Below are 18,574 nucleotides of genomic sequence, written 5' to 3'. Positions count from 1 at the left end.
CAAAATGTCTGAAAAATAATAGATATTTTGGTTTTTCTTTTTCAGATTAAAACACGTTTGTGGCTGCAAATGGATGTCTTTTCCTTTAAAAAAATATTATTTAAATATTAATTAAAATATAACTCAAGATTTTTGATAATAAAGTTATGGGGATTTATAGTTTTTTTCCCCCCTTTAATAATTTGAATAGCTTTGATTGAAGTTTTTTTTAACAAAATATTATTAAAATATTTACTAAAGGATAATTCCAATTTTTTGATCATAAAGTTATGGGGTTACTTATTATTGCTCCCATGAATCATTCGAGTTAAATATATTTATATACATTTGAACACTCAACGCCAGCTGTAGCTCCACTGTCCACTGTTTGGTAACAATTTGTTATTACTATTTGTGTGCTTAAATAAATGTTAGCTTATTATTTGTCGACTTCTGCTTTAGTCCCACTGTGCTATCTCGTTGCTGTGGCTGTTTTTTCCGTTGAGAGCACAACTCCCGTCCCAAAAGCTTTGCTTAGCGTGCGCCCGCGCCCCGTACGCCCACCAATGCCTCGTTTTACTAGGCTAATCATGTGTTCTGGTTTCGGATTTGTGTGGAGAGGCTGGCTGGCTGGCTTCCACTGTCTGTATAGTGTGTGTCTGTGTGTGTGTGCGTTCTGGTGTTCGTCGGTGTTGCTGTTTAAGCATTCATTCAACGCTTTTCGCCGTGTGCTTTGGGGGGCGCGCGCACATTGAGAGCTTTGCAATTTTGTTGTTGCTTTTGCTGTTTCTGTCGGTTTTACTTTTCGTTTTGTTGCTATTTTGTTTGTTGTGTGTGTGTATTTTGGATACCCCTCAATAAATAGAGGGGCATTTAATGACTAAGAACCCTATGAACATAATAAATAATATATTTACACACACTAGTGGCCACTGTATGCTAAAAAATCCTATAATTTCATAGGTTTTCCTTCCCTATGGCTCTGCAAAGGGGTATCCTAATCGTCGACTTTCCTTCTCGGTGGTTTTTTTTTTTTTTGCTGCCCTCCTATTTCACTGTATGGGAAATATTTCACACGCTGCTTTGGCTGAGGCAAGCAAAGCACTTGACTGTTGAGTGGCGCTGGCCCCAGCCTCTGCCTCTGCCGCTGCCGCTGCTCGCTGTCGTTGTAGTTGGGGAAATGTTGGGGTTCGTTGCCGTCGCAGGCGTCGTCGTTGCCGTCGTCGTCGTCGCTGTCGTTCGTCGGGTCGGATCGGGTGTTGTTATCAATTCAGTTGCTTGCTGGCTGCATGGCGCGACGCTTGCTTGCACGTCTGGCCGGGGTCTGGGTCTGGGTCTGGCCCGGGTCTGGTCGGATTGACTCGTGGTCGTGCGCCACGGGGGGAGGGGATTGTAATCGGTTTCAGTTCGTTTTCATTTAAATAGAATTAAATATGGCAAATGAGTGAGTGAGAGAGAGACGACGGTCAACATATGTTGTTGTCGTCGTCGTGGTCGTCGTCTCCGTGGTGAGGTTTTTGTGGTGAAGGTGAGTGAGTGAGTGCGACGACCGACGACAACGACGACGAATTCCAGACCCGGGTAGACCCGACCCAGTCAGTCGGTGTTTTCCGTTTCTCTCTTTATTATATTTTGTTTTTTTTTTTGTATTTTTTTTTTCAAACCACTTTTGCTTTAGGCAACAAGGAATTTGTAATCTATATAATAAATAAATAATTTCAAATGTACACACGAGCGAGACAGAGCGATGGGTAGAGAAAGAGAGAGAGAGAGAGAGAGATCAGTGGCAGAGCTGAGCAGTTATGGATGGACTTGGGACGACTGTCTGTCGTAAGTAACAAAATCTCGTCGAAATCGAGATTCGATATTCGAGGGAAAGAACAGGCGCACAGCAATTGCCAGCAGAGCAGTCGGCAGAAACAGCAAGCAGCAGCAGCTCGGGAGAGAGTGGACAAGCGCGAGTGAGAGAGAACGAGAGCCAAACGAATCAGAGAGGGTGGCAGAATATACATATGAAAGTAGGCAATGCAAAACAACACAGCAAAGAGAGCAAGCAGAATGAGAGAGTGGCTGGTCCACTCGGCGAGCGCGAGAGAGCACCAGCACCAGCTGAAGAAAAAAAAAAAATCGATGAGTCGCCTGATAAGCAGCAAATCAACGGAACCACGGCACCAGACCTGGGGACACCCGAACCGAGCGAAGCGACCAGATACGATACGATACGATAGCCAGCCAAACAACCACCACCCAATTGGGGAAAAATAGGAAACAGAATGCCGCGACAGCGTCTAACCGATGCGTGTGCCGTCGTCTGCGCTTGGTGTGCGGTGCATCCGTGTACCTGACGCGCGCGTGTAACCGCCAATTTAACAGGGAAACAGGCGGAGCAGCAAGAGAGTCGAGTCTCGCCGCAAAGCGTCGTGTCGGCAGAGAGGAGAGCCGAGCCGACATGTATGTGGGCCACCGAGCGAGCGACAAAACGAGAGATAGAGAGAGAGAGGAATTGATTGTAGGGTTGTCAAGAGTTCTAATAATACAAACAAATTAATTGGTATACGTTTATAGAATTATCCTAAGCAGAAAAATAAATATTTTTTGCCATCTTGGTGGAATATTTTTTCTTGTGAAAACGGTTTCTCTTGACAACAAGCGTTTCGCTCAAATATTCTCCACTTAACTGGTTAGAATTTGACAACCCAGAGCGACACAAAATAGAAACTGTTATAATTTGGCTCTCTTTCTCGACGGCTCTCTGGTTTCGGTAAGCTTTACCGTTGCCATTAGAAGTAAGCAGCTTCTAAAATGTTAACCGAAACGAAAATTAAACTCTTTAAATGCCGGGCTCCACTTTGGTGGCCTTCTTTGGTGTGTAATCTGTGTAGACGATATTCAGATATTCAAATAGATATTCGCCTACACTCGGTTTATGAGCGAAATTTGCACAAATTTTGTTGTATGACGCGTATGCCAAGTGCTGGGTGCCGAGGAAAGGCGAGCAGGCAAACCAAACCATCCGAACAGAACCCCAGGCGACCCTCCGTACCGCTCCGCTCCCGCCCCGGGGGCCCAGAACCGGATAACGAGTCGGAAAGAAATCAGCAACAGCAACAGCAACAAGCAGGACACAAAACGAGATAAGCAAAGGCAAAGAGCAAAGAAAAAAAAACAGCAAAACCAACTAAATTCCCAGAGAAAGAGAAACACCGAAAAAAACTCTGATAATTGAATGTTTAAGGGTTTACGGGATGGGGCGGAAAGAGGGAATACAAAGCGGTTGTATACTCGCATGTATTATGAATAATTGTATAAATCATGTTAATTGGCCTGCCAAAAACAAAATATATACATATTTGTCAACATTTGATGGCAGTGTAGTCGTCGTAGCTGTCTCGTTTTATCCATAAATCATATGGCAAAAACGAATACAGTATTCACTCGATGGTGAGTGACAAAAAAGAGATGGCAGAGAACTGGGAGATGTCTTTGATAAAAATATATATGTATATGGCTTGCTTTAATTTAATTGAATTTTATTGCATTTTTCGTTTGTGCACTTTAGAGAATTTCCACTGTAACCCACCTCATATTAAGCTTGTCGACGCCGTCAAGCAAATTAGCGCCCCCCAGCGGCCAGTAAAAACAATAAACAACCGCAATACCTCACACGTTCGCTCTCTTGTGGTGGCTCGCTCGCTCTTTCTCTGTCGCTGTCGCTGTCTCTGTCTCTGTCTCGTTCGGTGACGCTCATTCACTCTTTGGTGCTGGGCAATCTTTTAAACATGGGATGGGATGGTATTTTGTGGTGGGACCATCCAAGTTTTGTTTTTTGTTCAAAATTCGCTGCGGTTGAGACCTTTTGGTCGTGCAATTTTCATACTGAATCGGTATTTAAAGCGAAGAACAAACCCCAGTAAAATATAATACTAAATGCGGCGGACCAATGTTTTCGCTGCAATGACGCTGCAGTCTACAGAAAGTAACAGGCTCTCAGAAGGCGAAAAACCAAGCGGCTTACACACAACAAAAAAAAAAAACGTTGCTCGCACAAAACCAGCGAGTGTGTGTGGGGATTGACGAGCAAAATACAGTTAGGCGAGAGGGACAAATAGAGCGAGAGTAAAGCTCGCTCGCTCGCTCTCTCACTCTCTCTCTCTCTCTGGCGCGCATGTGTGGTTGCTTTTGTTGTTAAGAGAGCCCCAGAGAGCCAGAGAAAGAGAGAGAGAGAGAGGGGGAATTTGGTGTTTATTGAATGTAAATTTGATTCGAGTTTTTTTTTTTGTTGGGTGGGTGGGGGTGGTGGGGTATTCATGCTCACCGATTTTCCGCCGACAATGCAAGTGCGATGCAAGAGGCCCAAATCGCTGGCGTTCCTTTTGGTGCGCATTTTTCACCGTCTCGACGACTCCTGCTTTTCCACCACACAACACACTGCACGGCTGCTGCTGCTTCTTCTTCGTCTTCTTCTTCTTCTTAATATAATTCTCTTCCCGCTTCTTCTTCCTGTGGCTCTTATGTTTCCGTAATCACTCGACACTCATCACATAGCAACATAGCACAGGCAGTAATTTGTATTTGGGTTTTTTTTTTACTTTGTGCTTTTTTGTGTTTTTCTTCTTTGTTTTATTTGCACACGAATGCGTGTGCGTGTGCGTGTGCGTGTGTGCGCGCCAGGGGCGTTGGGGGATGGGGTAAACAAAAAGTGATGCTGCCGCGTAGAGGGGGACGGACGACCAGCTGCTGGCTTATGCTTCGAAATGCGCGCCGGAAAACCATCACTTCCGGAGGCGCTTCAAGTACTGAGGAATGTAGTAAATACATGAAAGACTCTTCGTGTGTGTTGGTGCGCCTCGTCTGCCTGTGTGTGTGTGCCTGTGTGTGTGTGTGTGCAGGCGCAGAGCAGCCGCTGCGCTGCCTGCGTTGACGCTGGTCGAAAAGCAGCAATAGAAAGAAGGAAAGCAGCAGCGCAAAAATAAAAAAAAAGCACAAAAACACAGAGAAAGAGAGAAAGAGAGCGAGAGACACACACAACAGACAAACGACAAGCGACAGAAAGAGAGGCCAGCAGAGAGACAGACAACGAACAAGCGACACAGCGCCACGCAAAATAGTTTAACGAACAGTGGAGAAAGGAGAGAGGGGAGAGAGGAGATGCACGGCACGACGTGAGGGGGGGCGGGAGGGGGGGGGGATACCCAACGAGAGCGGGCAAGGACTTTGACAACTGTCTGACGGCGAGACTCTGGTCTCGTTATTATGTTTAATCTCGATTCCTCTTTTCTGTGCCTGTTTTTTGTTCCCTCTGCGAAAACAGGTTCTTAATGTGTGGAAAACTCTGCATTACATAAATGCATACGTGCGTATAATATACATACTTATTATGTTTCCTTTTTACTTTGTAGCTCTCCCCCCGCCGGAGCTTTCCACTGAAAACTGATAGATATCTGTACTCCCTTAATAATCGGAACATAAATCTCCAAACCAACTCCAAAAAAAGAGCAACGAGAGAGGTTTCCACTTCAAAGCAAACAACAACAACAAAAATCCCAAGTTTCCATCAAGTCTCCTTTCCCACCTGCCTCCCCCTTTCTCCTGCTACGTCTCCATCTCCCTCTGCTCTTCAACTGGTTCTCCGTCTAGACCTCAGACTCCCAGAACCAGCTCTGACACAGTTAGGTGGCCAACAACAGCCGATGAACGATAAACGTTGAGAAGACAACAAATCCCATTTGAAGCTTGTTGGGGTTGCATCTGTGGCATGTTGCAAGCCAAAATGTTGCATGTTGCAAGCAAACATCCACTAGAGAGTGACGCTCTCAGCGAAAATCAACAGAAATTACAATAAATCCTAAAATATTCTTCAAGCTAACTTTTATGTAGAGATTTTATAGATTAAAAGCTTTGATAAATAAATAAATTTTGATATTTTTAAATAGATTAACGATTGAATTTTACTGGACTAAAGTTTTTTTTTTTAATTTAAAAAAAGTCCCTCGCTTTTAAGTATTTTTTTTAATGTCTAAGATATATATTTCATTAAAATATTACAATTTTGTCCACTCAAATGTGAGCATTTCGCGAACAAAAGTATCCGTTCGCTTATGGGTAATTTCTAAAGCAAATCAAAGTCTTTCAATCTCACTCGAGGAGCTCTCCTCGTTTCCACTTGTTGCACATGCCACATTCAATCATCTACACACACAAAACACTCCACTTGTACGGGGGGGAAAAACACTTATACTAAATAAACACTCTTATACTAGGTACAAACGAGTAGACCACCTTTTGTTTTTTTTTGGTGGGGTTCACAAGTAAAAGTAATTTTCTTTGATAATTACTCGAAATATTTACCAGTAGATTTCGGAGCATCATCATGCTCTTCTCTTGCTCTCTCTCAGGTTCTCTCTCGGTCTCTCTCGCTCTCTCTGTTGCTGTCTGTGGCTGGTGTTTGTCACTTCCTCAATCTTTCTCGTTCTTGCTCTCGCTCTCTCTCTGTCTCGCTGTCTAACTTTTAGCGTCGAAAGCCTTAAAGCATTTGCTAAGCGGGATAAGAATCCTTGAGGGCTTGACTTGGCCTTGCTTCTGGGGCTTCTCTGGGACGCCCAAGTTTGAGGTTGCTCTTCCTTAGCTTTTCACTTGGTTTTTCCCTACATTTCGACGACGAGCGATAAGCGACGAGTGAGAGAGAAGGGGCTGGACAACAACCGAATACTGCGAGGAACGGAACCAAACTTTAAGTGGCATTTTGGCCATCGGGCAACGCGGGATACGCGGTTGCTTGGCTGCTTGGCTGCTTGCCTGCTGGATGGGTGCACGACTAGAAAGAGATGGTCTGCATATGTAGCGTGCCAGAAAGAGATGGGTACACACACTCCCAGAGAGACAGAGAAGGCCAGAGAGAGAGAGAGAGAGAGAGAAAGGGAGGCTGGATGGATTCGGTCGCTGGCTGAGTTATGGACAAAATAGAATCAGCACAAAATTGTTGGCTCGTGACAACGAGCGACGACAACGACGACGACGACAACGAGCGACCTCAAAGGCGACCCCAAAAGCCCCGACGAGGACGAGAACGAGGACGAGTACGAAGCGCAGCCAACGAACTGCTGTGTGGTGCAATGTGGGTGCAGGTCTGTGCTTCTGCTTCCAAAAAATTGTTCGGCTTGATGTACATTTAATAAAACGCATCGCAGGACCACACAGGAGGTACATATATTGGAGAGTTTTCGCCCATTTTTGTATCTGTGTGGGCGTGTGTGGGGGGGTTCGAGGGGCAGGTGTTGATGCAATGCAATCCCAGCCAGCAAGAGGAAAAAGAGAAACAGGGCTCACAGCGAGGTAGAGATATGGAAATGCAAAAATGGAGCTACACTTTTTCGTACACCAAAGAGCGAATGTACGGGTCCTCTTGTGCCTGATTGTATATAAGACTAGAAATATAAGACACCTCGGGATATAGAGTGAGCTCTTGGCTCAACAAATAGCCATCTCGGAATGATTTCCATGACCACTGCAAGTCGTTTCTTCACCAGTCCCTTGTAGGCCTTCATCTGCTATAGATCTCGTTTTTGGGACTCCCCGGGGAATCTTCAAGACCTCCATGATCCCTACTCCCGACTAGCTGCTGTTCTCGTCGTCCTGTGATGGTCCAATCTTTGGGAGCCCCCAGCTGTGTCCGCCCTTAAAGCAAACCAACTCTGAATAAATGAAAAGTACACTAAAAATTCCCACAAAATTGCAAAATATATCTCTCAAAATTGAAATTCAAAATGGTATGAGACAAAGGAAACAAACAAAGGACAAATCACAATACCTGCCCTCAAAAAGACAGCACTTCCAAGCCTCCTGGCCCATGGGGCGGGGGTTTAAAGGGGCTTGGGTCCATGCCAAATCAATTGTTCTTAGAAAAGTAATTACGGAATTTCCGAAACTGACCATACCGGACCAGGCTGGAGGAGCAACTCTTCCGGGGCCGATAAGTAGGCTATGGAAATTTTCAATTTTGGGAACACAAAAGAGAAAATTAAAGCCCAAGAAGAGCAGAGTGCAGAGAAGAGAGTTACGGGCAGAGATATGAAAATGTGTTCGAATAAAGGAGGAACAAATTAAGTCTAATTCTTATAAAGAACTAGGCTTTTAGGCGGAAAGCTGAGAAGCTTTTAGGTCTCGACAGATGATAGATCTTCTCTAAGCACTTGGTTTCCCATAAGCTATCCTATATATCTATTCCGCCCTATTTTATTTTAATATTTGTAAACAAAAACTGTTATTAAATTAATTATAATACGTGTCGCGCGTCATGCGGCAGTCAACCTCGGCTTGTCGTGTCGTTTCGAAATCATTTGTAGTAGTCCCTATATCATTCTTAATTTTCTTAACAATATTTCATGAATTTATTTATTATTTAATTATTTAAAATATTTAATTTAATTTTTAATTATTTTGGAAATTTAAATTTTTAGTCAATTTATTTCTAAACACACCTCAAATCACCTGAATATCAATAATTTAGGTTTTGTTTTTGGTTTTTATAAGCAAACAGCTGTTTTTATCAAGGAATAAAAAACTCTAGATGGCAAAAAGTTGCGAAAACCGGAGCAGGGCTGTTGGTTTTCCCTCAAATCATTGAAGAAGCAGCTTTCCATCATCTTCAAACTTATGCAAGACAATCTTTAAGCTTGAATTCCCCGATATACTATGTATGTGTAGCCTATGTACCTGTTTACCTGTTTCTCTCTCTCGCTCTCTCTGTGGTAATAAATCCCGTTAACATGGGGCATCATATAATCACTCAATACTCGGCCATTACTTACACACACACACAGACGAGAGTTAGGTAAGCTCTGCCCTCACAAGAAAGGCCCCTCGCTCTGAATCTCCATTGTTTTCTGGGGCTGCAATGAGTGGCAAATAGATCCTCTTCGACAGTAGGGGTTGGGGTTGTTTGGTGCCCCAAAAGTGCAGAGTGCAGAGTGCCGGCTAATAAGTGAAGTATTCATAATTGTTTGATGGCCGCCATCCTTCCTCAGAGAGGCACAGATAGAGAGAGAGAGAGAGGGACGGACAGAGAGTGTGCATTTTGCAGGGGCAGGGAGGGTGGGGGGTGGCTAAGGGGTGTTGTGGGTAGGCGTGGCACGTCTCCTAAAATTATGCTAGCCAAAAATCATAATCACACACACACACACACACACGAAGACGGCAGGAGGATTGTTATGGCAACGCGAAATGGAACATTTTGGAATTGGCCAATGTTCTCTACACACCACATGCGTGCGTGTGTGTGTGCGTGTGTGCGTGTGTGTGTGTGTCGATTGGGATGCGTGACTTGCATGAGTGCAGGATGCGCGCGCGCTGCACACACACACCCCTGCACCCCTGTACCCCTGCAGGAGCCTCAAGAAGCAGTCGCCTGCCTCGCCTCCAAAAGAGGTCCTCAATCAGTTCTCGACGCAGGGGACTGCCCCTCCGAAAATCGTGGAAAATATTCGGCAGGCAGCCGCCAAAAACCATTAACACGATGTGGCGCGGCCATGACGACGACAGAGAGAGAGAGAGAGATTCTACTCGGTTCGGTTTTTCTTTTTGTTAATAACGAAGTCCCTGGGAGGACCCACTATATACCATATTGATATATGTATGGAAGATGGGAGATATTTGCATATATACTCGTGTATTTCCCTGCATGCAATGCCAAAATAAAAATTTCCAGAGACTGGGTTCCGTTTGGTTCTTGGAAGGGGGTGGCGGTTCGAGAGCTGCCCGACCGAAATGCAATAAAAGAGAGAAAGATAGAGACAGAAAGATAGAAACAGAAAGAGAGAGAGAGAGAGAGAGTTATTTGAGGGTGTGAACTAGAAAACTTAAAAGGAAATTATAGAAAATGAAAGTACATTTTCACGACTTGAAAGATTAAAGATTAAGGAAATTAAGTAACATTTTTCGAAGGAAAAACGAAGAAAATAGTTTTCCTGATGTTTGCCTAAATTATTTTTGTGCAACTTAATATTCCGGCAATCCGTAGTTTAATTGCTTTACAATTATACCAATTTAATTGACCAAAAAGGTCATTGAGGGCGATTAAACATAATACAACCAATAAGCACAGATACATGGCAATATGAAGGGTGTTCAGGTGGAAAAAGTGTTTGTGTGGTAAATATTTTGAAAGTTTTCGTCTTCTCATTGTCTGAGAATATAAATTGTGGGTGTAAAAGCACTTGAAGGCTCTTGGAATGTAGGGATATCTGAGGTGTGAAGAGATTCCTGCCGTGTCTTTCCTTTAACATACATTCCACATATTTCTGTGCTTTACTTTGCTTAATTTATTCTCGCCAAAAAGTATCTGGCCAATTCGGGGTGTTGGCATGAGCCTATGATTTATGTATAACATAACCCAAAAAACACGAAACTAGTCTTTGGGCATCGGTTGTTGCATGATGGATGTGCCACAAATCAAAGTGTCACGAGGGCGAGGCTTCATCATCATCTGCATCTCTATCTGCATTTTCAGTGAGAGAGGGAGAGAGAGAGAAAATGAGCTAGGAGTGTAGGGGTTCTGGGAGGGAATAGAGGCCTCGAATTCGAGGCTGAGGCTGTGCACTGTTTTCCTTTGTTGGTGTACATTTTTTGGGTTTTTTTCTTCTTGTTGTTGAAAATTTGTTGCTGTTGTTGAAACCTATGTTGGCTTAGTTGTTGAAACTTATGTTGGTGTACATTTTCTAGTTTTGTTTTTAGCTGTTGTTGAAGTTTTAGTTGCTGCTGTTGGTGTAGCTTTTGTTATAGTTTTTTTTTTAGCTGTGGTTTGAAATTACCAATTTCAGTTATTGGTGTATATTGTTGAAGCTGTCATTGGTGTTTGCTGATGCCTCTAGTTGTTGTGCCAGTTGTTGAAGCTTTTTCTGTATCTATTGGTGTAGTCTTTTGTTTGCAATCGATGTTTTTGTTGTTGTTGTTGGTGTAGTGTTACCTTTTTCATTCTTTGTTGTGTTTTCGGTTGGTGTAGTTTATGTTTTTGTTGGTGCATTTTCTGTTTTAGTTGGTGTTGGTGTAATTTTCCGTTTTCTATATTTGTTTTGTATGTATATCTTTTGTAAATTGTAGTATACATGGCTGGTGCTTGTTGGTGCAGTGTTGCAAGCAGCAGTAGCAGCAGCAGCAGCGTTGACTGTGTAAGCCATCCCCCATCCTGGAAAATGGGGGGGAAAACTAAACTACAGCAACAAAACCTTTTGCTAAATACACACTGGAAATGGTAGCAGCAGCAGCACCGGCAGCAGCAGCATCAGAACCACCACAACCAGGAGCTGGAGCTACCCCTCTCACTCTCACTGTGGCTGCCACTGCTGCATGTTGCACATTGGAAAACCTAAGCCCCGCCACATCACACAATCGCCAGCAGGCGAGCAGGAATTGGAGGAGGTGCCAGCAGAGGGTCAAGGGAAAAGGCAGGCATCCGCAGCATTTTTTTTTCTCTCTGTTCTTCTTTTGCGCGCTTTCGCACTCAGTTTTTCTCGTCCATTTTCCCGGGGCTGCAGCCTCAGTAGCAGCCCGGAAAAACCAAAAGAATTGACAGCACAAACAACAACTACGATTGGGCGAAATTTTCGCGAATTTTTTGCAGGTTTTTTTTTGTTGTCAGAGAAACAGGGTACAGAAAACATTCAAGGGATACAGATACAAAAAGAAATGCAGAAAGATTTGAAAGAGGTGGAAACCAAAAGAGTGTCCATAGGTTTTGTCCCGAAAGGCAATGGAGTGTGGAAAAGGCAAGATAATCAAGGGGCACACCGACAATACCAAGAATATCCCAGAAAAACCTTGAAAGAAATGCTCAAAATATTGAAACGTTTGAGAATGAAACAAAAGCCAGTAATCAAACGGTTTTGAAACAGTTGAAAATGAAAAAGAACTCAAGAAAATACAAAATTCTAAGAATTAAACCGCTTGGAATTGATCGAAAATCGGGCTTCCGAAAATAGTTGGTCTTGGTTCAGGACTAAAAGTGAGACATTTCAAACCTGTAGCTGAAAAAAACGTGCACAATAATATAGAAATTTCTTACCCTCAAAATGCAAATATTAAAATCGATATTTGATGTAGAATGACCCAAGAAACTCACCTGCAAAAAAGAAGAAAAAGATATATATAGAAAATGTCAGAAAAAATAGTATTCCTTTTTTGTACAAAGCAGGCAATACGTTGGCTGTTACAGAAATTAAAAAATGTTTCCTAATAAAAGCAAAAAAATGAATTTTCTAAAATTAAATCGCAAATTGTTATTTGTCATTATGGGTATCTGGCTGATAATCGTTGGCTGCAACTGGTGCCTGCAAAAATGGGTAGCACTGAAACGCCGACTGAATAACGAATGGGCAGCATTCTGTCAGAAGTTTATAGCAGCCTATTGGTTCCTAAATGGCTATATACTCATATACCTATGGATATTTCGTTACTAAAACAGGTCTGTAAATATATACAAATAGGAGTATACGTATTTCGATATTAAGATGTAGACTCTAGGATATCTTTCGCAGAAAAGCATCGCACAACTCAAAGATGCAATAAATTTTCTCGGTTTTGGGGCAGATCCTCCCAGCCCAAAAAGGGAGCTACGATTTGATCTATCGCTTATCGACGATGGAAAAGAGGAAACAACAACAAAATCAGCGGCGCATCTCAGTAGAATACACTTTTCTCTCGAACACTCAACTGAGAAATAAGTATCTAAGCAAAGAAGAAGTATCTTAAAGTTACAGAGGTGCAGAAACACACACAAATTGGTTGGTATTGCGGCAAAAATGTATCTATTGGTGCACCTAACTGTTGTTGTGGCTTCTCTTTCAGAAAGTATCCAAACAGCTGCAAGATATTGTATCTGAGGCAAAAACACAACCAAGAAAGATGCTGTTGTACATAACAAAAACATAACACAATGTTTGAAACAGTAAAATGAATCTATTGGATGTATCTGACTATTTGTGTATCTTAAGCGTGAAAACACATTTAAGGGGGAAAGAACCAACTGTATCTATACCTTTTGGTAATGTATCTAAGAGAGAACAACCAAATGCAAAAGGTCTTTCTGCAGCGAAAAACAAAACAAACAAAAAATGGTACTCGCAGATACTTTTGTTCAATATAATTTGTATATCTTAATGCTTTGGCTGTGGAATGAATGGAAGTGGAAACGAGAAGAGCAAAGAATGGAGCGAGGGGCAGAGAGGGAGAGAAGGCAAGTGCAAAGAATGGCGAAGGTAGAGAAGAGCAGAGAATGGGGAGTGGGAGAGAGTGTGAGGACAACAACGACGACGACGACGACGACGACAGATGGTCAAGAGGAATGTATCTGTATCTGTATCTGCATTAGTAGCTGCCACTGCCACACAACTTTCTGCCTCTACCTCCCATAGCCTTTGCATCTGCCTCTGCCCTCGGCCTGCATCCCCTCCTCCTCCTGCTGCTCCTCCTGCTGCTGCTGCCATCTACCTCTAACTCCACCTCTGGATGGATATTCTGCCTCTGTTTGTGTATCTACAACATAACACAAATCAAAACTTGGCTGAAAATGCAGGCAGGCGGAGAGGCTGTTGCCGCAAATTCTGCTGCTGCTGCTGCAGCCGCTGCTGATGCTGCTGATGCTGGTGGCTGGTGGGGCAGCTCTGCTGTCGATGGGGCAAGCTTCAGAGCTGCAGCAGGCAACTGCAGCAACAACAGCAACAACTTAACTGAACTGAACTGAACTGAAGGCTGAAGCACATACATAACTAATAGATACATAAAGCCGTATCTTTTGGGTGAATGAACTGTAATGAGAATGTGAACCTAGGCAGGGGCACGGGGCACACGGGGCGCACGGGGGCACATAACCAGCGACGACGATGTTGTCGTCGTCGTCGTCGTCGTCGTCGTCTCCGGTCTTCGTCGACAGCAGCAGCAGTGGCAGTGGCAGCAACAGCAACGGGTAGCATCAGCCACTACTGCTATTCGAGATGTTGAAAATCGCAACGCAAAGTGCGCAATTTAAGTTGTTGTTGCTGTTGCTGCACCATCGCCATTTCCATCTCCATTTCCATCGCCATCTCCATGTGGCAACCAAAAACTGACCGACGCAACAAAACGTTGCAAAGCCAAAACAACAAAACGGAGGGGGGGGGGGGGGGGGGCACCACACAGCGACGAGAGCAACAACAAACCCGAACCCCCCAGAAAGTACAGTGAATATTGGAGCCAAAGTACAGGCAAAATCTAGGCACCACTGGGACAACCCAGAGGCACGAAACAAAAGCAAGAAGGATGCATCTCCGACAGGAATTTATTGAATTAATTACCAATTATCTGCTTAATATGGCTGAAAATTGTTCAACAATAAACGGAAATAGGGCAGGGGAATATGCAAAAGAATTTTAGAAATAATTTCATGGGGCCACCATGCGCGGGTCCTGTATTTTGTTTTTGCATTCGCGGTTTGGCATAAAAGCCTCTACAGCAACGTTTCCAGTTATCGTCTCTTAAAGAGCACTCTTTCTTGGCTTTCTTGGCACTCAATCAAATGGTTTTTAGTTGAAGTTTTGCCATAGAAGGGCTTTTGACTCTATATAGAGTACAGCTCTCGTGAGATCTCGCTTTGTTTTGGGTCAATCTGAGAGTGTAGCCTTCTCTGTGTACATTCTTTTAAACAGGGAAACTATGGGGATACCTTGGGGATGCCTTGGGGATGCCTTAGGGATACCTTATGGGTGCCTTGGAGCTGCCTTAGGGATACCTCAGGGATGCCTTAGGGATACTTTAGGGATGCCTTAGGGATGGCATTTAATGCCTTAGAGATGCCTTAGGGATGCCTTTGTGATACTTTTGAGATGCCTTAGGGATGCCCTAGGGATACCTTAGGAATATCTTAGAGATGCCTTAGGGATACCTTAGGAATACCTTAGGAATACTTTAGGGGTGCCGTGGAGATGCCTTAGGGATGCCTTAGTGATTCCTTGGTGATACCTTAGGGAAACCTTAGGGATACCTAGGGGATGCCTTGACGATATCTTAAGGATACCTTGGGGATACCTTAGGGATACCTTGGGGATGCGTTAGGGATATCTTAGGGATGCCTTATGGGTGCCTTGGAGCTGCCTTAGGGATGCCTTAGGGATACCTTAGGAATACCTTAGGGATACCTTAGGGATGCCGCTGAGATTTCGTTTATTTACGCTTCAAGCCTCAAAAAGAAAGCTCTTCTCTGCTCTTTCAAGAGCCTTAACTCCATGTAGAGTCAAATTTCTGTTGGTGGAAAATACAAATGTACTTTACAGAACCTCCATTTCCCCCCAAAATCATACTTCGGGGCACCAGGTTTCAATAGCTCTTTGGCAAGTCCTTGGAAGTCCAATCCTTGGAGGACATTTTTGCCATTTGAAGCCAGAGATTAATGAATTCGCTGCAGACTTTACGTCTAGCCAAAGTCGATAGGTTTTTTTTTTGTTTTTGTCGCGGGGCATGCATAAATTTACACGAATTCCTATAGGAAATTGTGATTCGATTTCTGGGTGAAAAAAATCTATTGCCCGCCTCCACCAGCCCTGAAAAGTTAGCCGCCCCCGTTTTCTGTGGAAAAGTGGCATCCAAAACATACACAAAAGAAAAACCGAGAGAACAAAAAGGAAATATTGTAGGCGTGTCCTGGCACGCATACAACGGGCCAGAAAACAACAGCAAAAACTGCATTAAAAAAGGACAAGAGAGACGGGGAGAGAGAGAGAGAGAAGAGGAGAGTTGCGGGTGTGGAAAACAGAGATGGATGGGGTGTAGGGGTGTTTGGGGGGGGGGGCTGCCTTTCTCTAATAACATATTGCTGAAATGCACGCAACAACTACAACGACAAAAGTTGAGAAAGTAAGCAAAGAGAAAGGGCAGGAGGTGGAGGTGGAAACGGAGATGGCAGGGACACGGGGTGGAGCCAAAGGGGGGAGGGGAAGGAGGGTTCTGTGCTCTGGGGGGGAGGCAGTGCATTGCAAAGTGCAAAAGTTGCACAACAAAATTGAATTTTTAATTTGCTTGCCAGTCCCAGACGCACACAAGGAAAGAGACAGACTGAGCAGATGAGAGAGACAGAGAGAGAGAGAAAAAGCAGGAGGGGTGAGGACGAGGACGAGGACGACGAGGATATGCAAATGTTGACGTCGAGTGTGTGTAAAAATAAAGAAAAACTGAAAAACACACCCGCACACACACACACACACACACACGGCGAAACGATGAAAGTGAAGAGGCGGCAAAGGCCAAGAGAAAAGCAGGGAAAAGTCGAGAGACAAAGGCAGAGCACAGAGGGAAAGGACGAACGGTACAGAGCGGCAGGAGGCAGGAGGCGAGGCAAAGAGAAGAAAAAAAAGTAGAAGCCGAGCATCACAAAGGGACAAAAGTGCAGAGGAAGTCAAAGAGGAGGTTAAGGTGCAGCCACGCATGCAACACAGTGAAGGCTCCCCTTCAGAGGACACTCCAGAGATGGGAGCCATTCGGAAAAGGCATTTCCAGCACGGATATTTTCCAGCACAGAAGAGATACCAAATACTACAAATAATCGTAGAAAAATAATATAAAAATCGTAGAGAAAGACTAAAATTTTGTACAAAAATATACTATAAAAACCAAAAAAAAAATACTACAAAAGCATGCTAGAAATAGCCTACAAGCCGCACTACAAAAATACTAGCTATTAGCCCATATTCGAATAATACTTAAACAATTCTCTTAAAAATATTAAAAAAAATACTGAAATAATACTCAAAAAATTCCAGATAAATACTACCAAAATACGCCAAATTCTTACTCGAATAAGACTCAAGGAATTCCAGAAAAATACTCCACATTCTTACACAAATAATACTAAACGAGTTCTAGCAAAATACCAACGAAAATACTAGCAAAATACGCCAAAACCTTGTTCGAATAATACTTAACAAATTCCAGAAAAATATTACAAAAATACTTATTAATCTAATACTTGTAAAATACTCCGAAACCTTACTCAAATAATATTCAAAAAATTACAGGAAATTACTAGAAAAATAATCCACATAATCCACAACCGAATACTTAAGAAATTCCAGAAAAATATTCTACATTCTTACTCGAATAATATTCAAAGAAGTCTAGAAAAATACTTGCTCGAATAATACCCAAAGAATTCCAGAAAAATACTAGCTAGTAGTAGAAATTGCAATCTAGAGAGCTTTGTTTGTAAGCATGTTTCTACATGTTTCTAGATCCATTTAAAGGAGACCCTGTCTCTCTCTGGAAATATTTAGCTTTCAGTAATATGCATCTCGAAATGAAACATAGTTATGTTGGTATTTTTTTGGAATTCTTTTCTCAAACTCTCCCTTTTCCAGCCAGGATAGGCAGTTCCTTTCTTTTATGTGGAACAAGAAATATCAAAAATTGTGGATATTCCCTTCCTGTGGGGATTCACTGTACTATCTGCAAAAAAAACGAGTATATGTTTGCATATACCCGTTTCCAACGGTAACTGCGAAATTTTTTAATAAACTTTTCGAGCCAACCCCAAAAACACAAAAAAGATTGAAGATATTCTTCATTCTCGTTCAATATTTGAAGGAAATAAAATAGAAAAAATAGGGAAAGAGCTGGTAAAAGTATTAACATTAAAAACTTATACTACTCCGTTGCAAATAGAAAATGGAGGAGAGCAAAACTTTTGCACACAAACAAAAATCTCAGGTAAAAAAAAACAAAGGGCCAGAAGGATGCAGGATGAACTTTAGAAGGTTTTTTTTTTGTTGTAATTAAAAGCTGTTAAAAGATGTCGGAAATCCCCAAGTTGTTTGGTAAGCACTCTTAGGGGTATGATATCCATAAAGAAAGGCAAGTCCTTAGGAAGTGCATGTTGGGGCAAAAGTTGAAAGAACGAGAAGGCAACGATAAGAAGTTCCTGAAGGATGGTAGAAAGAGAAGTAGAATTTTCCTTCAAGGAAGGGACAAGAAAAAAATACTAAAAAGTAGTCGATGGTGCGATAAAATACCACGCAGAAGGTCAGAGAAAGAATAATTTGTATCGATTGGTTCGAATTACTGGAGACCAATCGATATTTTGATGAAATACCAGATCCCGTACTTGTCCCTGTTTCAACATTGGCTTTGCCCCATCCTTAAGCATCTATTAGGTGCCTTAAAAAGAGAAAATAAGCAAAAGCTCCAGAGGATCCGGGAAAAAGTGAAAGAAGGAAATCAAATTGAGAGGCACAACAAACATGAAAATCGGGTGGGGGCTGCACTTGTTCAGACACATATTCATACACAAATGTGTGTGTGTGTGTATGTAGATGTAGTATATAGTCCGATGGATACATAGCAGCATAAATATGCTATACATATAGATGTATGTGTATCTAAAATGCAGCTACATATGTATCCGCATTGGTATTCGCATCTGTATCTGTATCTCGAGCTGAGGCACTGCCACTGCCTCTGTATCTGCATCTGCATCCACACAACCGCGAACGAACGGGGGAGTGCAACGAGTGCACGAGGTGCAGAGTGGCAGAGTGGCAGAGTGGCAGAGTGTGTGGATAACTATGTGCAAAGTGCCCTGGCA

General features: G+C 42.9%; 1 protein-coding gene and 2 long non-coding RNA genes across 7 annotated transcripts in view; 2 read left to right on the top strand and 1 right to left on the bottom strand.

The window, feature by feature from the left end:
• Tlk (Tousled-like kinase) overlaps window positions 1-18,574 on the bottom strand; it is a 98,115-nt gene that overhangs the window by 62,659 nt on the left and 16,882 nt on the right. The window contains exon 1 of one of the 2 annotated variants that reach the window (XM_015186423.2): window positions 4,295-4,572. The exons of the other annotated variant lie outside the window; for it this stretch is intronic. Within the exon in view, the coding sequence (XP_015041909.2) occupies window positions 4,295-4,363 (69 nt within the window). The 5' untranslated portion in view covers window positions 4,364-4,572. Of the gene's footprint in view, window positions 1-4,294; window positions 4,573-18,574 lie in introns of those variants that run through there. 2 annotated transcript variants of the gene reach the window in all.
• On the top strand, window positions 1,217-2,584 carry LOC117185164 (uncharacterized). Its single transcript, XR_004470716.1, has 2 exons — window positions 1,217-1,507; window positions 1,658-2,584. It is a non-coding gene; the product is annotated as an uncharacterized lncRNA (long non-coding RNA).
• On the top strand, window positions 12,142-12,941 carry LOC26532280 (uncharacterized). 4 transcript variants are annotated; one of them, XR_001452877.2, is made up of 3 exons: window positions 12,145-12,433; window positions 12,486-12,752; window positions 12,817-12,941. It is a non-coding gene; the product is annotated as an uncharacterized lncRNA (long non-coding RNA). The 4 variants fall into 4 exon arrangements; XR_001452873.2 differs by having other exon boundaries at window positions 12,142-12,433; window positions 12,480-12,941; XR_001452875.2 differs by having other exon boundaries at window positions 12,144-12,433; window positions 12,486-12,941.

Source organism: Drosophila pseudoobscura, chromosome X (assembly GCF_009870125.1).
Source record: "Drosophila pseudoobscura strain MV-25-SWS-2005 chromosome X, UCI_Dpse_MV25, whole genome shotgun sequence".
Lineage (NCBI taxonomy): Eukaryota > Metazoa > Arthropoda > Insecta > Diptera > Drosophilidae > Drosophila > Drosophila pseudoobscura.
The sequence above is the reverse complement of the archived record's forward strand: the minus strand, read 5'-3'. Positions and strand labels throughout refer to the sequence as shown.